Source organism: Muscardinus avellanarius (assembly GCF_963383645.1).
Source record: "Muscardinus avellanarius genome assembly, chromosome: 1".
NCBI lineage: Eukaryota > Metazoa > Chordata > Mammalia > Rodentia > Gliridae > Muscardinus > Muscardinus avellanarius.
Genome location: NC_137786.1, coordinates 227,726,081 through 227,753,582, shown reverse-complemented (window position 1 = coordinate 227,753,582; position 27,502 = coordinate 227,726,081). Strand labels below are relative to the sequence as shown.

Genomic DNA, 27,502 nt, shown 5'->3' with positions numbered 1-27,502 from the left:
GCCGAGGTGAGCTCATTGGCAGGGATGGGTAGAGGCTAATGTGATCAGAGGGTCCAGAGATCCCCTTTTCATGACACATGTGGTAGTCGAGTCTTGGCCAAAACCTTAAGACGGTCTGCCAGTGCCCAAGAGGCAGATGTCCTCAGAGAGACATAATCCTTTGGGCACACTTCACTGTGGGAAAGGCACCCAGAAGCAATGGCTCTTATAGCGGGACCGATGGACACTGTGAGGCCCGGCTGAGCTGAGGGACTCTTGTGGCCTCTCTCTTTGAGGGTGTCAAGTTTGGAGAATGGCGCAGAAGGGCCAAAAAGGATGCCTAGCGGCACAGTGCTCCCATTTTACGGATGAGAACATTGAGGATGGAAGGGGGAGGGGCTTCGCAAGTTCACCCAGCGAGACAGAGCTGGGGGTAGAACTGGGCTCTGGGCTCTCTGCATCGGGGCCAGACGCCAGCCACGGTGGTTCTGGGATGAAAGAGAGCGGGTGGCTCGGGCCAGTGAGGGTCTGACATGTGCGTGTCCTCCCCAGGGGCGCCCACTCGCGATGTCCTGCTGGTTTCTGCCATCATCACCGTCAGCCTTAGCGTCACCGTCGTCCTCTGCGGCCTGTGCCACTGGTGTCAACGCAAACTGGTGAGGCTCCTGAGTGCCCCTGCGGGCTGGGCGTGGCCCCGAAGCCCCCTCCCCCACAAGCACAGACTCATGAATGCGCGCACAGGCAGACGAGCCGCCCACACACAGGCCAGACACACTCCCGTGGGTAGTCACGCCACACGCGTCTGTGTGCACGCACACCCTGCGCTCGCCTGGGTCTTAGACCCTGACCTACTCCCAGAGTCACTCATCTGGGGACAATTCACAAGCAGATGTATGTAGATGCACGCTCGCATCTACACACACGTTCAAGAACACGCCCTCCCTCCCACATAAAGAACCGCAGACACACACGTGCAGACTGAGAATTGAGGCCCCCCCATCCCCAGAACCCCAGTGCTGCTCCCCTCCCCTCCCAGGCCGCCTGCATGGGCGTGGCTGAGCTGAGTCTCCTGGCCAATGAGCAGCCGCCCGCCCCGCCCCACCCCCAGCCTCCTGCACATCCATCCTGCTTCTCCGGGTTTGTACAAGCACAAACGGCTTCTTTTCATTTTTAACGAGGGCTGGGGAATTAACGAGCAGGATTAGGCCATCAATAAGTAAGGAGACCGTCAGGAGGGACATCCATCACCCCAGGGTTCCGAAAGCTCCAGGAGGGGGAGCAGGCTGAGCCACCCGCCCCGCCCGACCAAAGCTCACAGCTTCATAAGGGCCACGGTCAGCAAGACCCTGCCCCTGACCGTGCATCTGGTGTCTGCTGCCCTGCCCAGAGTGCGGTGGGACTGTGGGGGCTGCAGAGGGCACCCCCAACTGTGAGCCCAAAGGTGTCCGAGGGGCAGGGTCTTTGTGGGAGTCAGATGAAAAAGGATCCCTAGCAGGTGTCACCTGAGTTGAAAACGGTGCGAGTGAGGACAGGGTTCCACGTCTGAGAATCCCATTCTCTCCCTGCCCAGACACCGGGAGGTGCCATAAGGACAGAGGGTGAGGGCGGAGGGCCTGGGGGCACTGAGTGTGTCTAGACTTCATATCCTGCTCCTATGGAGGAAGGAAAGGACCAGCTACCCTGGGAAAGGGATGTGGGGTCTTGTGAGGGATCTATGGGGAGCACCCAAGAGGCCCATAACCTCCCGGTTCCTTCAAGAAAAGCAAACTCAGGAACCAGGAGCATGCCTCCTCATCCATCCTGGGCTGTGCAGCAGGCAGCTCTGACCCCTGGGGAAGAACCACCAAGAAGGCCAGCTCAGCTGTGTGTGTGTGTGTGTGTGTGTGTGTGTGTGTGTGTGTGTGTGAGAGAGAGAGAGAGAGAGAGAGAGAGAGAGAGAGAGAGAGAGAGAGAGAGAGAGAGGAGAGCACGTGTGACGTGGCTCGATCTCTGCTTGCAGGTGTGTGGAGCCAGGCAGGCCGCCCTGCATTGTTCCTGGGTCCCTGCCTGCATCTGTCTCGGGATTTTGGGGGTGGGTGGAGGGGGCTTGGCCACATACATGCTATGGCGTGCCAGTGTCCTCCAAGGCCCCTGGAGTGGCCGAGCTTGCGCTGCAGCCCCGTGTGTTGTGGAGCTTGTAGTCTGAGCTTCCGTCTATATGTGACAGGAGGAGAAGATGGCTGTGTGCGCAGGCACTGCTGGTGACCTTGTGCGTGCATGTACAGGGGGCATTTGTGCTGAATGCAGTGATTTTAAGGACACTGGTACACTGTGTGCATGCATGTGTTTCTGCATGCCTGTGTGCACGTGTGTGTGCATATGTGTGTGTTGAGATGCACCTTCCAGCACCAGGCTATGACTGGCCCCCCTCCCACCCCCTGTCACCTCCTACCAGGGGCAGAACCTGGGGACAGGACTTCAAAGGTGAGAGCTTTTATGGGGGCTCTCAGCTAAGGCGTGCTGAGAGACACAGCCAGCCTCTTCCTTGGTCCCAGCACATGCCCAGCCATCAGCCAAGAATCCCCCGGGGGTCCAGGCCACAGTCTGTCCCCTTTGACTTGCCCTGGATGCAACATTACTTCCCCACAAACCTGCCACCCCAGCCCCCCTGCCGCACAGATCCCTTGTGTCCGGGAGCTGCTTGCCGAGGCTATCTCCTTACTCCATAGAAAGGGCTTTAAAATGCTGCCCCTGTTTCAAAATAAAGAATAAAACATAGGGCTGGGGGTGTAGCTCTGAGGCAGAATGCCCCTGGGTTCCATCTCCAGTACTACACACACACACACACACACACACACACACACACACACACACAGAATGCTGCCCACACACACACAGTTGCCTGTCCCCTCAGCAGCGGTGACGTGCTGCCCTGACAGCCCAGATCCCATTTCCAAACATTAATAACTTCCTTAATCTCTAGCTGGCTTTTTCCGGATCAGCCTGGCCAGCCCCCTTCCTTGTAAGCTGGGTGGTATGGGGCTCCTTTGCAGCTGCCTGGCATCTCCTGAACCCACCTGGACTTCCTGCTAATTTGGGTTGCCTTACGTTCTCCCTACCCGCCAGCCTATCACGTCCTGCCCTGGTTCCTCTGCCCCATAGTACCCCAGCTCCTGTTGCAGCCAGAGGGGAAGGTTCTCTGAGCTGTGGAAGGAAGGGGGGCAGGCAGAAGCTTACAGGAGGCCCCGGGTGGAGTGGGATCGCACACCCAGCCCCGCCTGCCCTTGGGGAAGGGCCACCTGAGCAGTCTTAGAAGAGGATGCTGACCAGGCGAGTTCGCCTGCCAAGACCAGAAAGAAAGAAGAGAAGGGGTGAGGGGAGCATTGGGGGGTGGCCCACCTGCCCACAGACGTAGTGACTGAGAAGAGCAGGGCTAGGCTTCCGCCAGTGATGGCCCTTGGCGGCCACCTCTGATGTTCCCAGTTGGCCCTGGGGAGAGTTTGGGATTTGAACCTGTGGTTTATGATGGGAGAGACCAGACACTGAGCTGAGAGAGGGCAGCTTCGTGGACCCAGAGCGTCCAGCATTTAAACTCTGAAGGCTCTGGCTTCAGAGGCGAAGCCGGGGACCCAGGCTGCAACAATAGAAGATGATTTGGGTTGGAGTGGGTTGATGGTTTTCAAGAACTGCCGCTAGAGGTACCAGGGAGCCTACAGCCCCGCCTTTGTGGGGCTCCATTCCAGGAATGGGAGCGGAAGTAAGGAAACAGGGAAATACTGGTGTCCAGGACAAGGATGTCATTCTTTGGGGGCCTGTCTAGTGACATCACACCATCTCAGGAAGGAGAAAAGAGGCCAGAAAGGGGAAGGGTCTTGGCCAGGGCAGCGCAGGGAACGTGTGGCATTCCTGGGGCCAAGACCCCAGGGCCCCTGAGATGGAAGGGTGCCGGAGGTGGACTGCAGGCAGCTCCCTGCGGGCTGCACTGCTTCTCCGCAGCCAGGCGGCCCCCGTGGCTGGGGAAGGGCTGCAGCGGCAGGAGCACTGGGGAGCACGACTGTGGCAGCTCGTATTTTGCTTCCAGGAGGATGGAATAATTGACTGCTGTGGCTGTGGTGTTGGTGCACATGATGGAATGCCGAGGAAGCGTGTGTGTGTGTGTGTGTGTGTGTGTGTGTGTGTGTGTGTGTTTCTGTCCCCACTCAGCCAGGCAGAGGCAGGCCAGTGCCCAGGGGGAGAATGGGCTTTGGAGATGCCTAGGCCAGCCCCCGCACAGCCCCGTCCTCTCCTGCCTGCATCCGCCTTGGGCCTGGCCCAGGCCCATGGCCCAGGGGTGCGTGCAAGGACGCTTGGTGGCAGCCAGGAATGTTAATGGGGCCGGGCTCCGCATGAGCTAAATTTAGAAACCCAAACCGAGAAGGTGAATGGTGCTCACCTTCCGGCAGCAGCCCAGTTGCCGCTGCAGCCTTGGCCCTTCCTCTGGCTGGAGGAGCCCGGGGTGCCCACCCACCCCGTGCTGGCGTCGGGGAGTCTGGGGGGCTCTCCAAGACCCAGGCTGCCCCCATAAACCCATGTCAGTGTCTTCAAAAGGCCCAGCCCCAGCCCCAGGGCACCAGGACCCCAGGGAGCCTGGCAGGCACATCCTGGGCTGAGCTGACCACTGGCCTCCTCCCCGCCCCCGCCGCTCACGTCACTGGCCACTGCCAGCCTTGCCCTGCAGGGTGCCACCCCCACCATCTGGGGGTGGTGACGTGGACAGTATGACGTGGCCAGGCGCCTGAGAGCCGTCTGTCCGTGGCAGAGGGAACTAACTGTGTTTCTGGGAGCCAAGCCAAGACCCGGGAGCCAGGCAGACAGGATGAGCCCGATACCTGGGGGTCAGGCAGGAGGTGTGGTTGTGGGTAGCGGGCAGGGCCAACCAGGGAGCAGGTACCCCACCATGGTGACACCCCACACACATGGGCCACAGACCTTGTCCCCAAGGATAGACTCCAATCTGCCCCCTGGCCCCTGGGGTTCCTGTTTGGGGGCAGTGGGAGGGTCCAGCGCTGACCCCCAGGAGTGACCCCGGTGCTGTCTCCACAGGGCAAACGCTACAAGAACTCCCTGGAGACGGTGGGCACGCCAGACTCAGGGCGTGGGCGCAGCGAGAAGAAGGCCATCAAGTAGGTGCCGGCTGCCAGTTTTGGGGGGCGCGTAGGCAGCCCAGGTGGGAGGAGCCCCTCCGCCCCCTCCCCAGGCCTGGCCACACACATCCACAGTGTCCCCTATGCTCCCTGAGACCATGCTCAGTACTCACCCTCCACAGCCCGGCCCCCCAGGGGGACCCCTTTATCCGGCCGCCCTCAGCCCCAGCACCGTCTGTATTCTGGCTCCACCCTGGTTGCCAGTGCCTCCATCCGACTCACATGCCTCTCCCCAGACCCCTGGCCGGCTCCCTAGATCTCTAAGCCCCCCCCCCAGCCCCGGCTCCTACTCTTGGGCTAAAAGCCCCCTCCTGGTGGGCTCAGGTTCTTTTCTCAAATCCCACCCATGTTCTGAGGGCAACCTGGGGGGGAAGGAAGGTAAACCTAGGGGACCCCAAACAGCCCCGGTGCTGGGCCTCTCTGGACGCAGAGTTCCACCCTCTCCCGGCCTTAGTCCCCGCTGCCTCCCATCTCCCCAGGGTGCTCTCTGGGCTGCCTTTCCTCAGAACCAGATCAGGCAGCCCACTGCTGAGGGTCACCAGGAGACGCTGGAAGGAGCCACCAGCTCACCCTGCTGGGGCCCAGGCTCTGGGGGTGGAGGCTGCTTCCCAAGGGCTGTATGCCCACCAGCCTATGACCTCAGCCCCTTCCTCTCGTGGAATCCAGGCCTTTACTGGGAGGCAGCGTGGCCTGGGGAGGGATGGGTGGCCCTCCATTTTAGCCTGGCCAGAGCCAAGCCTGCCAGCCGAGGGGCTCTGGCTAGCTGAGCCTCCCAGGCCCCTCCCCTCCTTCAACTGGAAGCCTACTGCCCTCCTCCCACCCCCTCCCTGCCCGCGCCCACATGCGTCCTCCTTCCTCCTGGGCCTCTCTCCCCTCCTCTCCCTCTTCCCCACCCCTGAGGGCTCCCTCCCTGCCCCTCTTTTTCATGTCTTTGCTCTGACCCTGTTTGGGGCCTTCAGGGAAGCAAGCGTGGGTGTGTTTCTGGGGTGGGGGGTGGAGAACGGTGGGCCAGCTGAGGCTGGGGTGGGTAGAAGGCTTGGGAGGAGGCCACAGGGAGTCTTTGAAGCTGGGTTTGGTTGCACGGTCTCCACTCTTCAAAGCCAAGAGCTGACAGGTCTCAGGGGCTGTTGCAGAGCGGAGCACAGGCCCCAAGTGTTCTGGAGGTGGGAGGGACCACACGGGGTGAGCATACGGCCTGCCCAGCACAGGCACCACCTCCAGGCTGGGCCGCTGGCAGCCACGGGGCAAGGCAGGGACCTGTCTCTGCCAGGTGACCAGAGCCCGGGTAGGGTTGCATGTGGCAGGGCCAGGAGTCCTGGAAAGGGCCCACAAGAGGAGACGGGATTACCAACAGAAGAGAACAGCAGGGCACTGCCAGGCCGGGACCAGTGCCATGAGGGCTCTCTAAGACCAGTCACCGGCCTGCAGCCCCAGCCCCACCAGCCACAACCAGAGACCGCTGCGCCCTGCCAGCCTGCCAGACCCTCAGCCCAGGGAACAGTCACTACCCATGTCTGGTGACCTACAGTCCCAGACCTGTGCCACTCACTCACTGAATAACTCCCTGTGGGCTTATTCCCCCTCCAAGGAACCTTCCTGTCAAAGGTTCTGCGATACTGCGTTTGTTTTTAAATTGCATTTTTTTTTTTTTTTTTTTTTGGTGGTATTGGTGGTGGAACCCAGCGCCTTTTCTACCTCCGGGCTCTACTCCCAGACCTATTTTATATTTTATTTGGAAACAGGGTCTCACTAAGTTGCTGAGAGGCTCACTAAGTAGCTGAGGCTGGCTTCCAACCTGTGCGATCCTCTTGTCTCAGCCTCCCAAGCACTGGGATTACTGGTGTGTGCCACCACACCCGGCAAAACTGCTTTTTTTTTTTTTTTTTGGTAGTACTGGGGTTCCTGGAAACCCTTCTACCTCCGGGTTACACTCCCAGACCTATTTTATGTTTTTATTTTTATTTGGAAACAGGGTCTCTTAAACCAGCGAGGCTGGCTTGGAACCTGTGTGATCCTCCTGTCTCCGCCTCCCAAGCGTGGGGATTACAAGCCTGCGCCACCACGCCTGGCAGAAAAAACTGCATTTTTAAGCAGCGCTTTCTAAACTGTGTTCCTCAGAGCACTGGTGCCCCATAAGTAACTAATAGTTTATTCCATGGATCAAGGGTTCCACGCCCAGCCAAGTTTGGGGAATACTGCATGCTCCATCTCCCCTGTGGTGAGTGATACCCATAGTCATTGGCATATCAAAGGTTGTGACAAAGCCGAGCACAGCAGCCCACACCTGTAATCTCGGGACTTGGGAGGCTGAGACAGAAGGATCACAAGTTCAAGGACAGCCTCAGCAACTTAGCGAGAACCTGTTCCAAAATAAAAAAAATAAGGTGTACCTTAGAGATAGAATGCCCCTGGGTTCAATTCCAAGTTAAACAAACAAAAAAAAAAGGTTCTGATAAGTTCTGCAGCAAAAGGAACCAGTGTTCCCCAAACTTCTTTAATTAAAGATCCTCTTTTCCAGTACCACAGTGGAAAGCTGAGGGACCCTGGAGAGCCCCGGAACACGGGTGGGAGACCAGCCTGGCAGTGATGACTCTGGGGGGATCTTTTTCTCTAGGACCTGGGGTTGGATGGCCCTGGATTTTGGAGATCTGGAGGAGGCAGAGGAAGGGAGGCTGCCCTCCTGCTCCATCTGATGCAGGAAGGCCCCACCTATATCTTGTGTGATGCCCTGCTTTGGAGGGGGGCACAAAGGACTTCTCGGGAGGGAATAGAGTCTTGGCTGAGGGAGCAACTTCCCCTGGGGCCTCCCCTGCCTCCCCCACTCTCTGTGCTCAGGGTCCCCTAGGAGACATCTCCTAGGCGTATCCTGCACAGGCAGAGATTCTTTCTACACCAGGGAGGCCCAAGATCTCCCTCCCCTCCTGGCCTAGGTGGGCAACTCAGCCCCTCTGATCTTCCTCTCCTTTGTTCCTGAGTCTGAGGTCAAGAATTGAGGTCAAGGTGAAACTCAGGGTGCGGGGAGAAGCAGGTATCCCCAAGAACATGTTTCTTGATCCTGAAGGGGATGCCCCCACGGTGCCCCTCCCCAGGCCGCACCAGCCCCAGCAGTGGCTCAGCCCACTGCAGACCCACCCCCTAGGTTCCTCCGGAGCTCCTCCCTGGTGGCATTCCCACAGGGCAGACATGGCCCCCTTCCAGAATGGCCCTTTGGCCTAGAAGCCTCCTCTCTTCTCCTTGTGCTTCCAAAGCCCACTTCTGGGGAACCCAGGAGTGTGACAAGCTGGTAGAGACCTTTGTCCTTGGTCTCCAAGCCACACCCTCTGCCAGCCCAGGCTTCTGCCACCAGCCCTACATGAAGTCCCACATTCTCTATGCCTCTCGTGTATCAGCCCCCCAGTGTGACAAGTCAGAGCAGAAGGGCTGGGGCGACGGGGGGGGGGGGGGGAGGGTCCCTCCTGAACCCAGCAGGCCCACCTTGGAGAGGGACAGGGCCCAGGCAGAGCAGGGCTACCCCAGCGGGCAGGTGTGTCCTCATTCATCTCCACCCAGGAAAGGGCAGCCTGCCTCCACAGCCCCCGGGACAAGGAGCTGGCAGGCCCCGCTGACCTTGATGGTCCTCAGCAAGGGCAAAGGCCTAGGTACACATCCCTCCTCTGGGTGCCGGACACAAGCGCCCCATTTATCATGAGCAGAGATGCCCTCCGGCTGGCTCGGAACCCCGTGTCCCATGGAAACAGTGCGTCCCAGTGAGAGGGCAGAGGAGGCCCGCAGCACCCGGGGCCAGCGCGAGGATGGGCAAGCTGGGCAGGGAGCTGGAGCCGCCCCGGCAGTGGCTCGGCGGAGAGAAGAGAGATGAGGGCAAGCTGCCAGCCTTCTCCTTTGACAGACAGGGAAACTGAGGCCAGGATAAGTCCCTGGCAGCGGGATCTGATTACTTTCCAGCTCCTCCTAGCCAGAAACCAGCACCCTCAGCTTCTCCCCCATCACATCCCACCCGCCTGTCCTCAGCCCCTCTGCCCGCTGGCCCCACTCGCTCATCATCTTTCTCTCTCCCACCAGCTCCCCAGGCGCGGGGCTCCCGTCTGCCCGCCTGCAGCTTGCCTCCTTCCTGCGCAGCTACCCCAGGCCGGCCCTCCAGTGCGTGCGTGCGTGCGTGCGTGGGTGCTGTGCGCGGTGTGTGCACAAGCGTGTGTGTGCTTGCGCGTGCACAGATGCCAGGCCCGGGCTGAGGTGCCCACCTGCCTTCTTCCTCCAGCAGGAGCCGACCCGCGGAGCCCCACCCACCCCGCGCCCCTTCTGCCCCCAGGACTTGGAGTTCTTGTCTCTTCTTGTATCTCCCTGTTTTCTCCCCTCTCTCTCTGCCCCTCCAGCGATCTAGACAGAGACTTTTGGAATAACAATGAAAGCACAGTGCAGCAGAAATGGAGCTCCTACCCTCCCAAGGAGTTTATTCTAAACATTTCACCCTACGCCCCTTATGGCGACCCTCGACTGTCCCTCAAGTGAGTGACTTTACCTGGTTTGATCATGCGTACCGAGTATCCGCGCACGCCCTCCTTCCCCTCCCCGCCCTCTCCTGGGCCCCCCACTTCATCTCCTGCTCCTCCTTGCCCCCACCTCCCATGGGCAGGCCGGCCATGGAGACGAGCAACCCCTCCTGCCCTGTCGCCCGCCCGCCCATCCCCCAGGGCCAGCCACGCAGGAGCGCCCCGTCCACCCCGGCCCAGCCCATCCTCGGTGCAGTCAGGATGGGGTTGCCCGTTGTGGTCCCTCCCTCTGGTGTGGCTTGCTTCTTCCTCCCGGCTGCGCTGCTGCCGTGGCTGCTGGCGGTCCGTGGTCGGTGGTCGGTGGTTCGTGGCGGTGGTGGCGGTGATGGTGGCGGCGGTGGTGGTGATGAACTCTGACTAACTCGGCTTTCTCTTTCTCCCTGCCTGGGGGCCTCCTGGCCTGGACAGCCCGCTCTTCCTCCGTCGTTAACCCTTCGTTGTCCTGTGGGATAGAGTTGGAGGTGGCTGCCCTCCCCCCACCCCCGCCGCCCCTGCCCAGGCGGTGGGGAGGGGCCCCCCTCCATTGTCGTGGTGCGTTGCTCTCCGATCCCAGCCCGCCCGGTCCCCCTTTCTCCTCTGCAGGCTCCGCTATTAACCCATTTGCAGTGCTGATGTCTCTCTCTCTCTCTCTGTCTGTCTCTTGTCCGTCTGTCTCTCTCCTCCTCCTCTCTCACTGTCTCTCTTTTCCTTTTATCTGTCGTTGTTTTTCCTCCTCTTCCTCCCCTCCACCCCCGTGTGTGGCCCGCCCTCTCTCCCCCACCGCCACCCCCGGTGCCCCTCTGGCCCGGCTGCCTCGTGCATGCCTCCAGTGGCACCCTCCTGTCAGGCGCCAAAGTGGCCGCCGCGGCGGGGCTGGCGGTGGAGCGGGAAGGCCGGCTGGGGGAGAAGCCGGCGCAGGTGCCGCCACCCGGAGAGGACGCCTTGAGAAGCGGCGGGGCTGCCCCCAGCGAGCCGGGCAGCGGCGGCAAGGCGGGGAGAGGCGGCCGCTGGCGGACGGTGCAGAGCCACCTGGCCGCAGGGAAGCTCAACTTGTCCAAGTGAGTGATGGCGCCCCAAGGCCGCCGGAGCCGCGAGCTCAGGCCTGCCCTGCCAGGGTGGACAGCGGGCCCCCTGGCATGCTCGCTGCTGTCCCCAGAGGGGCCGTCCTCGGCCCCTGGCTCATTCCATCCCTCCTCAAGACTCGCCCACCATCCTTGCCATGGGGCTCGACTAATTTCACCACACCCAACTCCTTCCTCTGCCAGCGGCCAGGTCATTCCATCCTGTGTCCCCAGAGCAGCTCCATTTCAGTTCTCAGGCCATCCCATCCTCTGATCGGCCATCCCGCCATGGGCAGCAGGCCCGTGTTGCCCTCCCACCCCGGTCTCGGGCCATCCTATCCTTGGCCAGCCGGCCCATCTCAGCCTGTTTCTGCTACTCATCAGCCGCCTGGCCCTTCCTCTTTGGGCCAACAGGTGGCTCTAGACCCAGCATTGAGCCATTCCATTTCCGATCACCAGCTGACGGGGCGCCATCCAGCCTTGCTTGTACCATGACACCATCTGCTGCGGAGGTCCGTTCACGAGCAGCCGCCAAGCTTCTCCACTGGCTCATGTCATCTCAGACACCCCCACTGGCCGGCCCAGCCTTGGTCAGCGAGCCATCCCGCCGTCCGCTGCTGGGATTGGGTGCTCTTGGTGGCTGGGCTTTGGAACCCCAGCTAGCTTCTCTTTTCAGATGTCAGAGGGTGGTCTGCATGTCAGACAGAAGAGTTGTCCTTTTTTAACAGCTGAGAGGGCCAGACAGTCCCCTCTGGGATGACCAACATAGGGTTGGCCCCTGTTGTTTAAAGACGGTATCTCTCTCCCATGGGGCATCCTTGTCTCATCCTGGCTTTTAGGAAGTCCCCTCCCCCACAGTGAAGCTCTTCTAAGGGCTCTTCAAGTGTGGCCATCCTCATGCAGTAGGGTGTGGGCTCCCTTTCCACCTGCTGGGCTAGCCTCTACCTTAGCGTGCCAACAGCCCCCACCCCCTCTTAGCTGTTGGGCCACCCTGTTGCTTCAACGTAGGGCCTTGTAGGCTCTCTTCAGAAGTTCCGCCATAGGGACCACTGAGGGCCACCAGGCTGAGACCTCCTCGGCTTCAATGACCCCAAGTCTCCTTCTCCCCTGGCATCTGGCCTGGGGGAAGTCCCAAGGGAAGCCCCACACCCCATCAGAGAGCCAGGCCCCGTGCCCTGCCCTCCCCAGCCTGCTCCAGCCAGTCTCCAGACTGGCTCGGCCTCCGTGCCATTTGCTGGCTCCAGGCCTGGAGGAACCAATTTTAGTTTCCTGTGACTGAGAGGTTGTAAATTGGACTAATTTTGGATGTGATAGGAAAACCAAAATGAGGTCAGCAAGGCGGAGGAGGTGGCCGCCCAAGCGCGTCCTCCCTCCGCCTCGGCCTGCCCCCAGGGAGCTGTAGGCCTACCTGGCCAGCCAGGCCTGGGCCCGCCCCTTTGGTAGCCAGGGCTTCGCCTCTCCAGGACCCCCGCTAAAGCCATGTTTTGCTTTCTTCTCTCTTTCTTTCTCTCTTTACTATCCTCTGACTCACTCACTCGCTTTCTCCCTCTCTCTCTCTCTTTCTCTGTCTTTCACTCTATCTCCCACTCAGCCCACAGAGGTAGCCTAACTGTTGTCTTTTGGTTCCCAGGGTAGGTTCAGGGGGTGAGCCAAGCTGAGGTCTGGTTGCCGTGGTGAACGTGGCCCCCAGGGCCCTGGGACCTCCTCCCAAGGGCCGGCAAACTTTCTCAGTAAAGGGTCAAGTAGGAAAGACTGAGGCTCGGCAAGCCAAGCCGTCTCACACTGCTCAGCCCTGCCGTTGGAACAGGAAGCCAGCCGTACACATGTGTACACTGCCAGTGGCTGTGTTCCAACAAAACTTTATTGATAAAAACAGGTGGCAGGTCACATTTGGCCCACAGGCCACAGTTTGCCAACCCCTACCCTAGACAGTTGGATTGGGAGAGGGAGGGAAGAGACGGTGGGAGAGGAGGCCTGTCACTCCGAGGCCCAGGTAGGAGAAGTGACTCCTGACTTGGAGCCCTTCAGCCTCAGTCTCTGGCTCTGCTCTCTGGTGCTCCAGTGATGGCCCGCAAGACAGGCAGGTGACTTCCAATTCCGGTCTTTAGCACAGGAGCGTTTACCCATTCAGCACTCCCTCTGACCTCGTTAGGTCCTCGTGGCAACTCTGACAGAGGCTGGTCAGGGATATTCCGCACCCCCATTTTACAGAAGAAAAACTGAGACCCAGTGAGAGAGAAACCTTTTTCAAAGCCCACGGGCAGGAAGCAGCAGAGATGGACTTTGAAACCCGGTCTCTCTGACCCTACACTGCCTCTGACCAGCGGGTCCTGTTTCCCATCTGTCTCTGCCCAGCTCCCCAGAGCAAGCCCATCCTTCAGAGATGCTTATGGGCTTGTGACATGGGTGCCCTCTTCTAGGGGCATAGAAGACAACTCAGTCACCCCATTCTCCATCAGAACTGGGGCAAGGTGGCCATAGGAGTGGTTCCTGGGGCTCCCCCTTATCTGCTCACTGTCCTTGGTCCCCTCCTTGGACTGGAAATCCTTCCCAAGTCCCCAGAAGAGGATGCTGGGCCTGAGAAACAAAGAACTCTGACAGGAGGGTGAAGATCTGCCCCAGAGCCTGACTCCTAAGGCAGCCTGACCCCAGGGCAGGGGCCCAAGGTCACATCCCTGCTGGAGGACGGAGCCCCGCCTCACCAGGCATTACTAGGCCAGCTCTGCACTGGCCTGGATTTCCTTGTGTCTCCAAAGGACAGTAGTACTCAGAACACAGAGACAGCCTTTCCTGGCATCCCCCAGCGACAGAGCGGAGGGGGCTGCCGCAGCTCCCTGCCCCCTCCCACTCCAACATGACAGGCAGCCGCAGGGCCTAGGGACCGCCTTCACCACGCAGCTGCAGCACTCAGACCAGCAGCGAGGTCGGCCCAGGCAGGAGGTATTGGGGCAGCAGTCAGGCCGGGGCCAGGGGGCAGGGGGGCAGGGCCGACCTGGGGGCCTCGGGGTGGGCATGCGGGCCTTGCAGCCTTCTGGGTAAGGCGGCGGCAGCGACAGCAGCAGCAACAACAAAGATGGAAGCTTGGCGAGGTCCAGCCGAGCGCGCCCTGCACTGGGGCCTCCCAGCCCTAGCCCTCGGCTTCTTCCTCCTCCACTGTGATCCCTTCACCTGCTTCTCCTCTCTCTCCTCTCCTCCGCCCACCCCAAGTTTCGAGGACTCCACCCTGTCCACGGCCACTACCCTTGAGTCTATCCCCAGCTCCGCGGGAGAGCCGAAATGCCAGCGACCCCGCACCCTGATGCGGCAGCAGAGCCTGCAGCAGCCCCTGAGCCAGCACCAGCGGGGCCGGCAGCCCAGCCAGCCCACCACCAGCCAGAGCCTGGGCCAGCTGCAGGCCCACGCCTCAGCGCCGGGCTCCAACCCGCGGGCCTATGGCCGGGGCCAGGCTCGGCAGGGCACCTCGGCCGGCTCCAAGTACCGGGCAGCCGGGGGCCGCAGCCGCTCCAACCCGGGCAGCTGGGACCACGTGGTGGGGCAGATTCGAAACCGAGGCTTGGACATGAAATCCTTCCTGTAAGTCCTCCCCTTGAGCGGGCCGGCCTGCACCCACCCACCCTTCTCCTCCCTCCCATTCTCAACCCATCCTTGTTCCATCACATCCTGCCCACCAGGCTTGGTAGCCCCACCACCACGCCCCAGCCTCTTGATGGCCCAGGCCTGAGCACCCCACGGAAGGTTTTGTAATCTGAGCTACCTGTCCCCCTCTCTGAGGACCCCAGGCTCAACTTTGTGCCTCCGGGCCTCAGAGAAGCCCCTCACACTACAAAGTTAAGAGGAGACATTAGACAGAGAGGCAGACTTCCCAGCCCCAGGCTGCTCGTAGCCTCCCGGCCGGCCAGCCTTGCTGCATTCCCCAGTTGAATAGTCTCTGTGGCTCCATCTGCAGGGCCTGCCCTCCACCTCTCCTGTCTGTAACCTGACTCTGCCAGCCTTCCTGACCCACACTTCCTCCCTCCCTCTCACTTTCCCTGTTCCTGTCCTCAGCCCTGTCCCTGTCTCTCTGACCTTCTGTAGCCACCTGTCCTCCAGCTCCCTCCCGCCCTGGCTTCCCAGGGCTCCTTCCTCCAGAGGACAAACCTGAGACACTCCTGCAAAGCTTCCCAACTTGTTTCTAAACCAACTTGTTTCCTGCCTTCAAGTATAGAAGAGACACACCCCCAGGTCTAAGGGTTCTTCCCCCGCCCTTAGCCCATAGGGCGCCACTCTATCCAGGCACCCCCCCCCCCAAGAGCCTTCCGGGCACTGGTGCTCACTCTCAGGGCTGCGGCCCCTGGCATGACTGCCTCCTCCAGCCTAACATGAGCTTCCTTCCAGCCTCTGGGGGTTGTTTCCACTGTCCAGGCCTCCCTGGGAACACCTTTTAACAGCAGGAGACCAGCGCACTGAGCCTGGGAGAGGAGAAAGGGAGGAAGAAGGCCAAGGCCAAGGCCCAGCACACCCGCAAGATAAAGGGATCTGGAAGACAGCAAGTTTCTGGGAGCCTCAGCCCGTCCAGCTGAGAGCCCAGCCAGAGCTGCGAAGGCAGATGGAAGCGCTTTCCCTGGGAAAGGCCCTCCAACAGAGGAATCGGCTTCCCATGCCCATGCAAGAAGCCCGGGGCCCAGCCCGCAGCACATGCAGCTCAGGGCTCTCCTTGGTAAAGCGGGGCAGCTTATCTGCCAGCCCTGCTGGGGATACTGATCCAGCGGGATCCTTGCACTGGACAACACACGCAGCAGAGATGTCTGGGATGAATGTCACGGCCCTGGAGCGGATCTAAGAGAGTTGAGAGAATTGTCTACCACAGCCTAAAGAGAACTGCAGGCCAGCCGGCCCGCACCTCTCTGCCCGCCCGACCTCAGTCTGCTTTTACACAGCCACCCGCTGATTCCTGCCTCTGAGCCCCTAGACCCTGTGTCCAGGCTCTCCCCACAGCAGGGGGAGCCCTGCATACCAGCTCCCCCTAGACTCAGGTCCCCCTTACCAGCGGGGGGCCAGCTCCAGGCTCCCCTTCCCCCCCCTCCTTTACTTGTCCCTCCCAGCAGGGGTCAGCAAGCTGCCTCTAAAGGCCTGGCAGTAAATATTTTAGGCTTTGCAAGACCCACGTGATCTCTGTCACATGTTCGTTCTTTCTTTTTTTAAAAAATCTTAGCCCTTTAAAAATGTAAAAGCCAAGCTGGGTGCGGAGGCACACACTTGTAATCCCAGTATATGGGAGGCTGAGACAGGAGGATCGCAGGTTTGCGGCCAGCCTCAGCCACTTGTGAGGCCTCAGCAACTTAGTGAGACCCTGGTTCAAAATAAAGAATTAATAGGCCTGAAGGGTGTAGCTCAGAGGTAGAATGACAACCCTGGGTTTAATCCCCAGCACTGCCAAAAAAAAAAAAAAAAAAAATATATATATATATATATATATATATATATGTATATATATGTATGTATGTATGTATATATATGTATGTATGTATGTATGTATATATACCATTCTTTAGGTATACAAACAGGTCCAGGCTTTGTAGACATCTGCCTCACAGTCTAGCTGCTATGTCTCTGAGGCTTTCCCTTGCCCCAAACACTAGAGGCCCTCCCTCTTAGAGTCAGGTCGGGAGGGCCATTCAGGCCCTACAGGACCCCACCCTCTGCTTTGGGGGGGATGACCCCCTCCAGCGTGGTCAGCATCTCCCCACCCCTGGGCCCCTGCCCCTCATCCTTGTCCTGTGCCCTGCCAAGCAGCCGAGAATGCCAAATTGGACGTTTATTCAGAGGAGCTGCTTTGTTTTCAAGAAGAGCAAAAGGAATGTCTGAAAAATGCATTAACCAAGGAAAAAACATGTTGTTTTCACCGAGTTCTCTCTCCTTCCCCCGGCTCCACCGGCGCCCAAGCAGCCAAATGGAATTTTACCAACTCTGAAAGGAGAACCAGTGGGCAGAAACAGAAGAGAGGGTTCGTCCTGAGGGAAGGGGCAGGGTTGTGCCCCCAAAGTGTCGACCCGCAGAGGCCGTGCCTGGGACCACCCGACGCTGCGGTTCCTTTACTTCCTCCCCTTGCTTGGCCCCCGGACCATCTTCCATCGCCCAAGACCCCGGTGCCCTCTTCCCTCGTCGCAGACGTCATGTCCCTCCTGTCCAGGCTCCCTCTTTGACGGCCTCTCCGGGGGCAATAATCACAGCAAGCTCTGGCCTTCCTTCAGTGGTTGAAGAGGCCACTTCCCAACCCAGCATCCTCTCCCTTCTAGAACATCCCGTCCACCTTGCCAACCTTCCCCTGGCGCTGCTGGTGACTTATTTTCACGCCTGCCCCACCTGCAGATCCCTCTCCCTCTGCTCTGATGAGAGGCACAAGGCCGAAAGCGCTCTACGAAGCACCCGGAAAATGCTCACGGCTGCTGATGGTCTGGAGAGGGCAGCAGCCACCAGGGCTTCTCTTTTTCTCCTGGGAAAAATGCAGGTGACTGGCTGGGCGTGGTGGCTCACGCTTGTAATCCCAGTACTTGGGAGGCTGAGACAGGAGGATCACGGGTTCAAAGCCAGCCTCAGCAACTTAGCAAGACTCCCAACCGCCTAGAAAAGGAAGAGAAAGGAAAGACAAGCTCGCCCTAGCTGCAGGGCAGCTGCCCCATGTTCTCTAGAATGCCGGATCCTAAAGGTGCCACTGTGGTGGCCTGGGCCCCACACTGCTCGCAGAGCCGCTCCAAGATGCTTGGCTTTCTCCTTGCCCGCCCGCCAGCCCTTCTGCCTCAGCTGGGCCTCCCTCTGAGCAGGCACAGGCTCCCTGCAGCCCTGCCTTCCTCCAGGCCACGCCAAGTTCCCAAACTGTCTCCAATTCTCTAGGGCCTTCTGGACCCCTTCTCAGTAAACAGAAGCCAGACACCTTGGTGGTCAATGGAGGGGGACACAGGAGAGGGTCCCACTATACCCAGGACACCATATGCCAGAAGGGACTTCGTCTCCTCTCTTGGGCTATGTGGGAGCCTGGAGGAAGAAGCTCCTTAGACCCCGCCCAGCTTGAAGGACCCCTGGTTAACCGCGACTCAAAAGATGTCTGCAAATGGCTTTTGTGGGCACAGGATATAGTGCCCATGGGTCTCAAATGTTCTAAGATGCTTCCACTCGAGAGACTGAGTCTGCAAGCACCATCCCGGAACAAGATGGCAGCAGAGCCCCTCCCTCTCCTCCCAGGGATCCAGAGGGACAGAGGCACTTCCGCTGGGAATGCACTGGCCTTTGAGAGCCTGCCATGTCCCGGTGCTCCTTCCCCTGCCCCCGGCACCCCAAGGCGTCGCCGTATGTTCCCTGGGGACAGCCCCAGCCACTGACCAACTGTCCCCTGAGCCTGCTCTGTCCAGCCCCTTCCCCGTGTCACCCAGAGACTCCTGCTCATGGCCTGAGGCAAGCTGGGTCTCAGGCCATGGACATCTGCCCTGGTCCCCTCCCTCCCCACCTCTGCCCCCTCCGGTACAAGTGTTGACAGTGCTGAACTTTGGTTTCTCTCCCGCAGGACCCGATTCTTACGCTTTTTTCTTCTCTCTCTTTGTCTCTGTCTCTGTCTCTCTCTCCTTCCCCCCCACCCCGCCCCTGCCCATGGGGCCTCCTCATTTCCCTCCCGGCTGGTGGGCTGCCCACCCTGGGCAGGGAAGGCCGGATGGTGGTGCTATCCTTGGTCTTAGGGCTTTCGGAACAGGATGACTTTGCCAATATCCCTGACCTGCAAAACCCAGGAACCCAGCAGAACCAGAACGCTCAGGGGGACAAGAGGTAGGAGCACGGGCGAGGCCTGCGGCGGCGCAGAGGAGGAGGCACGGAGAGGCCGCCCGCCTGGACCGGCCCGGCTGCTGGACCAGGTGGTGGTGCCTTCAGCAGATGCTGGAGCAGGAGGACGCGCCCCGTCCCTGCCGGGGCCCTCCCACGGATACCCCAGTGGCGTCCCTTGGGGCTCTGAGGGACCATCCTGGGACCATTCTGGATCAAGCCTGCTCCCCGGCATGCTTGCCCTGGCCCAGAGCAAGCCCAGCCTTCTCTGCCCCATCTCCCTGCTTGCACCTTCTGCTGCCCCTCCATCTTTCATCTCTGCCCACCCCGACCCAGAAATCCCCGTTTCTCTGGTGGTTGGCGGATGGCAGGGGGATGGCAGGGAAGGGGCGCCAGCCTGATCTCCCTCATCCCCGCCGCCTCAACCTCCCTGTCGCCTGGAAGTCCTGTTGGGCTGCTCAGCAACGGAAGAGGAGCCCCTGGTAGGGAGGGTCGGGGGCACGGGAGAGCCTGGTGACCAAAAGGAACCAGAAGGGCAGCCCTGAGGCCAGGTGGCAGGAGGAGGAAGCGGGTTGGTGCTACCCCCATCCCCGCCCCGGGCCCTGTGGAGTGTAGGAATCTCCGTGTGGTCACAACACAGGCCCAGCTGGACACTTACATCTCCAGAGCCTCAGCCATCAGGAATTCCAGGGAGTGTCTCTTGCTGCCCCCTGTCTCAAGGAGGAGGTAGACACTGCTCGAGGGGAAGGGGAAGGGCAAGGGTTAGAGGGCTCAGGTGACCCCACGCACACCTGTGGCACCATTAGGTGGAGCCATCCTGCACCTGGTCCAGCCTCCTCCCCCTACCTGGCCTTAGGGGCAGAGCCAACCACAGCCCTGTGGTCCCGGAGATGGGGGGAGAGCTCTTGGGAAGGCTTGCTTCCCACAAAATCGGAGGCCTACGGGAGAGGCAAGGCGGGGCAGCCAGGACACCTGCTTCAGAGTGCTGGTTTACGGGAGCCTCGCTTCGCCACTTGGGACGGGTCACAGACCCTTTCTTGGCCAAGTCGAGGACTGGGCAGGTGACCTCTAAGAACAGCCTTTCCAGCTCAGGCATGCCTAGCTCCAGATGAGGAAATGGGCCTGGGGCTGGGCCGCTTGTCAGATCCTAGAGCTGGGAGGGAATGTGTGATGGGGAACCCTGAGAGGCATCTAGGTGAAGGGCTGTCCCAGGCTGTGGCCAGGGGCTCTGGGTTAGGGAAGGGTGGACAAGCTGAGACTTGGATGGCTGATTTGCTGGCCCTCCAGCGGCTTCAGGAGACTAGCCCTCTCCTTTTCTTCCCATCCCGAGTTCATGTTGCATGTTTGTGGGGGGCCAGGAGACCCCGAAGAGTGGGAGGGGAGAGTGGGGCCACATCTGTCGCTCAGTGCCACAGATGGTGTCAGGCCCTGAGCCCATGGCCGGGGCACTGGGGAGGAGGGGCGCCTGCCACGCCCAGCCCACCCAGCCCTACCAGCCCAGGGCTTCTCAAAGCTGGGCCGCAGGCAGGCGAGAGGGCCACAGGGAAAGGCCAGGGCTGTAGGCAAGCGGGTGGAGGGGCGCTGGAGCCCTCCGAAGCCTGCTAAGAACCTGAGCCCTTGGCCCGGAAAGGTGTGAAGTGTGAGGGAGCAGATGCAGGCTGGAAACGAGATTTCACATGGCCCATGTGTTAATTAACCGGCTCCATCTTCACCCACAGCCTATTTTTACCTCCTTGCCACTTAGGTCTCACTCCATATTTTAACACACCCATCCCTTCTGATCATGACATCAGCTTGTCCTCTGCTTCCTGGGAAAGGTGGGTACGGGGGTGGAGGCCGCGGGCCCTCGCCCCCACCGGGCCTGACTTTCCGAGTGGACACACGCCATTACCACCTGCTCATGGCCACCCATCCTGGAAACTCATTTCTCATGGCCCCTGGGGTGTTTCCAGAGTCAGGCGCTCCCTCCCTAGCAGGCTCTCCCATCCCACAAGCTGGGCCTGGGCCCCCCCACCAGGCTGGGCACCTTAGGGCCCCTCGCTCCCCCGGAGCTCTGGTGACCTCCTACCTTGCAGCACTAGGCTGGGTCCTCTGTCCCTCCCTCGCTTCCCCCCAGCCCCAGCACCAGGGTCGGCCCTTTCACCCCTAGTTCTATGCCACCCAAGCCCATGGTGGGGGTCATGGCTGTTGTTGGGCAGAACATCTCCCTCCGCCCCACCCCAGCCTGCCGCATCAGGCTGCTTTCTGAGAGACAAGGCCCAGCGAGGCGGGTGTGTGTCCCACAGGCCATGGGGGTGCTAGGTGCCTCCCATTCCCAGGGTTCCAGGAGGCCCCAAAGCCTTTCCCCTCAGAACCCCCCCGTCCCTGGGCCTCTGCGTAGCCCCTCCAAGTGCCCTTGGGCCTAGGTGGGGAGGAGACCAAGACAGGCCCCATGCCAGCTGGGCCTGGCCCCCACCACACTCATCCTGCAATGCCACCCCTCATGCTCTTAGCCATCCTTCCTCCATCGCTCCTGGGGATCCAAATGGTTTCCACCGTGGCCCCACCCCCACCCCGAGTGGGGGGCAGGGCGGGGCCAGGCCACCCCATTGCTCGCCTCCTCCGAAGCCACCATGTTCCTTCTGCCCCGTGTGTGTCTCCCGCCTCCTCTCTGCCTCTCCTGTCGGCCGCCTCGCGCTCCTCCTGTCCCTCGTCCACCCAGCAGCCTCTTCACACTCTAACTAACCTCTCTCGGCCTCTCTCCTCTCCTCTCTCCTCTCCTCTCTCTCTCCTCTCTCTCTCTCTGTCTCCTTCCTCCCATCTGCTCCTCACAGGGACGTCCCTGAGCTGGTGACGGGCCCCTTGGCCTCTCCCTCTCCCTCTCTCTCTGTCTCTCTGTCCTGTGACCTCCGACAGCTTCGGTGGCGCTGACCATCCTTCCCAGGCTGCTTTGCAGCTGCGCTGACACTGGCGTGGCCAAAATAACACCGACGTTCTCATACCTCCGGCAGTCAATCGCGCCCTCTCCTCTCCCACTCTCCTTCTAACCTGACTTTACCTCTCCAGCTATTTCAATCTCCTCTTCCTCCCCGTGCCTGTCTGTGTGAGCACGAGTCCGTGCGTGCCTGCGTGCGTGCGTGTGCTCGCGCGTCCTTGTGTGCAGTGCCACATGTGTGCCCCACCCCGCGTGCACTGTGTGTCCACGCCTCTGGGAGGGGCACCCTGCGTGTCAAGGGCAGGGTGGGTGTTTCCCGGGTGCGGCGGGGGGGGGGGGGCGGGTTCTCACAGCAGGTGCATCACGCACCTGACAATCAGGGTACCTGTCTCGGAACCCGCCCCCTGATTACCCGTTTCCGTTTGTCCTGATTTGCATGCACGCCTTGGCATGCCTGGGTCTCCCCTGACAGCTTTATTCTGAGACCTAAGCATGTTTCACCATGGCTGCTCTGGTCGACCTGCCTGTTGCTCACACCATCTTCTCCTGGTTCCTCTGGGTGTCGGTGCGTGTGTGTGTGTGTGTGTGTGTGTGCGTGCGTGTGTGCACACGCGCGCGTGTTTGTCTGCGTGGGCACACCCTGCTGCTGGATCCTGGTGTCTCCCCACCAGGGACTGGCTTATCCTATGCATGTCTGTCTGCCTGTCATGGCGACCTTTATGCCGGCCAATATGAACCAGAGGGCTACGGCTTGTGTCCAGCCTGTGTGGCTGAGTCTGTGGCTCTGTGCTCCCAAAGCTGTTCTGTTTTAGCCTGCCTTGAGCCCCATGCTGCTGACCACCTACCCCCTCCTTGCTGCCTCCCCCGCCTCTCTTCTTCCTCATGGGACTCTCCAGCCTGGTCCCCAGGCAGGCTTTTAGTGCCCCCTTTCCTGAGCCCCAGCTGAATGGAGCCTGGGCTCCACGCCCAGAGATCCCAGTTTCTGGGAACGGCATGGAGTCGGGTGCACACAGGGTCTCTCAGTGGTACCCCGTCTTTCTCCGACCCTGGGTGAGAGCCTCAGAAGACATCTCGTCCTCCGAGCGGGAGCAGGGTGGGCACTGGGGTGTGCGGGGCATCAGCTTGCCCTATCTGGTAGGTGGCTATTAAATCAAAACTAGTTTATGTTAAATAAAATGAAAACTCTAGTTCTCTGTCCCGCTAGCCATGTTGCAAAAGCACACCTGTAATTTTCGTACATGGGAGGCTGAGGAGGGTCAAAGGTTCAAGGTCAGCCTCAGCAACTTATTGAGACCCTGTTTCAAAATAAAAACTTAAGCCAGGGGGTGTGGTGGGGCATGCTTGTAATGCCGGTACTTGGAAGCCTGAGACTGGAGGATTGTGGTTCGTGGACAGCCTCAGCTACTTAGTGAGGACCTCCACAACTTAGTGAGACCATATTTCAAAATAAAGAGCTAAACATAGGGCTGGAGGTGTAGCTTGGAGGGAGAGAGAATGCCCCTGGGTTCAGTCCCTGGCAACACACACACACACACACACACACACACACACACACACTGCTGAGGGTTGCCAGGTGTGGTGATGCATGCCTGTAATCCGAGTGCTTAGGAGCCCGAGACAGGAAGATTGCAGGTTCAAAGCCAGCCTTGGCAACTTAGCAAGGATCTCAGCATTTTAGGGATATGTTGTTTCCAAATCAAAAAAGGAGGGCTGGGGGTATAGCTCAGAGGTAGAATTCTCCTGGGTTCAACCCTTAATACCGCAAAAAGAAAAAGAACGCTTTGGTGCCGCCCCTCGCTAGCGGTACCGCATCAGACAGCGCAGATAGAGATCACTTCTGTCTAATAGACGGAGGACATGGACAGTAGGCCCCACCTCACCTGGCTGCACGGTGGAAAATCACCTGTGCTTTGTGGAGCCTGAGCAAACACGGGTGCGGCCCGGGAGATAGACACTGATGTGTTTGCCGAGGGTAATGACGTGAAGAACCCGTACCGTCCACCCAGCGCCTCCCCGTCCCAGCCGACGCGGGCAGAGCGGAGCAGGCCTCTGGAGAGGAGGCAGGCTCAGAGACCAACATGCAGGCCAGTGCCTGGAGGCTGGGGGGCTTCTGGAGAGCATCTCCCACAGGGTTAGTGAAGCCAAAGTCCCCTGGCGCTCAGGCCGCAAGGTATGGGCCCTGAGCGCTGGGCTCCGGGGAGAGCCAGGCCTCCTGGTGGACAAGGAGGTGCAGGGGCTCAGGTGGTCAGAGGAGGTCCTGCCGCCACCCAGGCCGTGGTACCCAGGCTGTGGTGCCCAGCCCAGCGTCAGCCTGCGCTCACTGGGACTCCTCCCCACCCCCAGGTTACCTGCAGGAGGGAAGGCAGTAAACACAGCCCCAGTGCCGGGCCAGACGCCACACGATGAGTCTGACCGCCGGACCGAGCCCCGTTCCTCCGTCTCGGACCTCGTCAATTCCCTTACCAGCGAGATGCTCATGGTGAGAAGGGCGGGGGGCTGTGCCCCATGGAGGGGCTGGGCTTGGGGGAGGGGCTGTGGAAACGGGACAGCCTGAGAGTGGGCCTCGGGCAGGGGGACTCGGCCACAGGCAGCTGGAGAGCCAGCCAGGCCTCCTGGTGAGTGAGCAAGGTGGGCGTTCTTTTCCCAGCTCTCTCTTTATTTGTCAAGTGTGAATAAGAATGTCTATGATGGGGCCTGCCTGTAATCCCAGTATTGGAGAGGCTGAGAAAGGAGAATTACAGGTTCCAGGACAACCTCGGCAATGTAGCAAGACTCTCAGCAACCTAGCGAGACTCTGCTTCAAAACAAAACAGAAATAGACATAAAAAGAAAAAAAGGAGCCGGGCGCGGTGGGCACGCTCGTCATCCCCGCGCTTGGGAGGCGGAGACAGGAGGATCGCGCAGGTTCGAAGCCAGCTGCGCTGGCGTAAGAGACCCTGTTTCAAAAATATAAAATAGGTCTGGGAGTGTAGCCCGGAGATAGAAGGGCTTCCAGATACCCCAGTACCACAAAAAAAAAGAAAGAAAGAAAGAAAGAAAGAAAGAAAGAAAGAAAGAAAGAAAGAAAGAAAGAAAAAAAGAAAAAAGAAAAAAAGGGCTGGGATGTAGCTTGGAGGTAGAATGCCCCTGGGTTCAATCCCTAGTACCACAAGAATAAAGAATGCCTGGCCTCCTTTGATCCCCTCTGAACTCATAAGGGGCCTATGAAAGCCAAGTCATGGGAGATACTTGCGTGCTCCTAGAAGGAGAGACTGGTGGGCAGTGGAGGTCGGGTGGGGCTCCCGGTGGAGGCAGGGGAAACGGGCGAGCAGGAGCCCAGAGGCCCTGACTCCTGAGAAGGGCAGCTGTACAGGGCGGTGCCCCTGCCCACACGCCCTCCGGGAACCCTTCTGCCTGCAGGGTCTCCCAGGCTCTTCACCCAGTCAGAGGTTGTGGTCCATGTGGCGCCCCCTGGTGTCAGGTTGAGTCACAGCCACTTGCCCCTCCTGTACTTTTCCCTGCTTGTGCTGCAGATATTTGCAGGCAGGCATCAGTCAAAGGTCTCACAGCTCAGAAGTCCCAGGAAGGCTTGAAGAGGGCCGGAGGATGGGACCTACACCATTTCTGTTCCTACTGGATACATCTGGGCAAATCATCGCCTGGGTCCCCCTCCCCTGTAGAGACAGGACTCTCAGGCCCTCAGCAGTCCTGGCATCAATTCAGAGGCCCCTCACCCACTGGCCGGGCACCCAGTCACCCACCCTTCCTAAAGCCCCCAGATCATCTGGGACCCACCCCTCTGCCATTTAGGGTTCCAGCCAATTCTACCCACCCAGCCCATGCCCCTTGCTAGCCTGGAATTGCTCAAGTTCTTATATGCACATAAATTCCTGGGCGTGTTGGTAAGATGCAGGTTCCCAGCCAGCAGATCTTCGGTGGGGCCCGGGAGTCTGTGCTTCTCTTGAGCAGGATAGAGCATCGGGGTCTCTGCATCTCATCTGTGGCCACCTCTGGCCCCCAGAAGCCCTGGCTAGGTGTCTGGCCCTGCACTGCCCTCCTCCCTGTCTTCTCCATATGTGTGAACTGGCCCAGCCACCCCTTCTCTGGATGCCCATTGCCACAGCCCACCTGCCTCCCTACATAGCCCTTTAATTGGTCCTGTCTCCTGATAGCCAGGTTCCCAGAAAGCACAGTCCTTCCCCAGCCTGCCCTCCTGCCCCTGGCTACCCTCAGGGGGGGCTTGACAGACGCAGCAGCGGGAGGAAACACAGGCCTGTCTCCCTCTCGTGCTCAGCAGATGTCAGAGGTGGGAAGGCAGAGGCTAATTGCCCAGCCCCACACGGGCACCGGGGCACCCGCATTACCCGTGGCGGTAAAGATAAGCAGGGCAGGATAAGCCCGTGTGACCTCAGCTTGCTGTGATCTTCTTCAGGCCCCAGGCTGCAGGCACTGAGGGTCAGGAGACAGCAGTCAGGCACCAGAGCCGGCCAGAGAGGGGCTGGGGAAGAGTGTCAGGGCCCCCCACACTGATGCCCTCACCCTGGCTCAGGGGCCAACTTGAGGCTTGATGAGGCCAGCCTCTTCTGGGGAAGGACTGGGGCAGCACCTCCCCGGGGGCTGGGATGAAGGCAGCCTGGTTGCCATGGAGATGGCTGGAGCTGTGCCTTACAAACTCGGGGAGTGGGCACAGAGGTGCTGGCCCCATCCGAGGTGAAGCCACCTGGCCAGCCCAGGTCTTCCCAGACCACCCTGCTTGGGAGCCAGGAGCCAAGTGACCAGATGGGGTGGGGCCGCCATGAATACACCCCGACCTCAGAAGGAACGGGAGGGCAAACGTTCTGCGGGCACTGCCTACGCCCCCGGCTGCGGGTGGCTCAGTTTAACCCTCCCAGCAAGCCGCAGGCTAGGTCTCATGGCCCCTGTTCTTCAGAAGCAGAAACTGAGTTTCCGGGGGAGAAGACGCGGCCCTGGGTCAGGCGCCCACATTCTCAGAGGGCCTGGGCTGGAGCTTGCGTGCGGGCCAGCTGATCGGCCAGGGGCTGGCTGAGGGACCCTCTTCCACTGTAAGGAAGAACAGCTCAGCAGCCTGCAGCCCCACAGAGCCAGGGTAACGCCTGGGGTCTGAATGTGGGAGCCAGGGCCAGGGGCAGGGCGCTCAGGGCTGCTCAGACCCATGGGGCTGGATTGAGAAGAGAAAGTGGAGGGCCCCGCATGCGCCCAGGCAGCTTTGACAAGGGAGGGCAAACGAAGCCTGTGGTGGCACTTAGAGAGGGGCAGGCCTGGGGCTAGAGGTGGCAGGGTGGGGTGTCCTGCACATGAATCTGGGAGTCTGGGTTCAGGATCCCGGCTCTGCCTCCCTTCCTCCGGAAGACCCTGGTCCTAGCATCCTCTGCTGGCTAGGATTGCAGAACTGGTCACCACCCCAGCCACCCACGTGGTGACCAAAGGAAAGCCCTGCTTGGGGCTGCCGGCCTGGCCTGCAATACAAAGGGCTCTCAGCCATGCTGGGCTGCCATGGGGGCCCCGGGATAGCAGGGCCCTCCCCGACCTGCTGGCCTCTTGCCCGCCCCCAGCTCTCCCCAGGCTCCGAGGAGGACGAGGCCCACGAGGGCTGCAGCCGAGAGAACCTGGGCCGGATCCAGTTCAGCGTCGGCTACAACTTCCAGGAGTCCACGCTCACCGTGAAGATCATGAAGGCCCAGGAGCTGCCGGCCAAGGACTTCAGCGGCACCAGTGACCCCTTCGTCAAGATCTACCTGCTGCCAGACAAGAAGCACAAGCTGGAGACCAAGGTGAAGCGGAAGAACCTGAACCCCCACTGGAACGAGACCTTCCTCTTCGAAGGTGAGGCTGGCGCGCCTCCCTCCCCGGTCAGCTCTCGCCCTCCACCGTCCCCGCCCACTGCACACACGCCACCGGCGCAGACCCACACACAGACGTGCTCCTGCAACCACACGCATGCACACACCCTGGCGGCACAGGCCTTGGCTCTGTTAACCTAACGCATTTTGTGCATCTCTGGGGTGATCAGTTCACAGGCGCCCAGAGAATCCAACCTCATAAGCAGATCCCGGGCTCAGGATCTGGGCTTGG

General features: G+C 60.3%; 1 protein-coding gene across 1 annotated transcript in view; it reads left to right on the top strand.

Moving 5' to 3' along the window:
* Positions 1-512: 512 nt before the first annotated feature.
* The window catches only part of SYT7 (synaptotagmin 7), a gene marked incomplete at both ends in the record, with an annotated part of 35,564 nt that continues 8,574 nt past the window's right edge, over positions 513-27,502 (top strand). Inside the window, 8 exons of the mRNA XM_080691891.1 lie at positions 513-635; positions 5,041-5,120; positions 9,512-9,643; positions 10,498-10,725; positions 13,936-14,301; positions 18,400-18,522; positions 23,774-23,909; positions 26,983-27,253. Coding sequence (XP_080548017.1) covers positions 513-635; positions 5,041-5,120; positions 9,512-9,643; positions 10,498-10,725; positions 13,936-14,301; positions 18,400-18,522; positions 23,774-23,909; positions 26,983-27,253 — 1,459 coding nt within the window. The remainder of the gene's footprint in view (positions 636-5,040; positions 5,121-9,511; positions 9,644-10,497; positions 10,726-13,935; positions 14,302-18,399; positions 18,523-23,773; positions 23,910-26,982; positions 27,254-27,502) is intronic.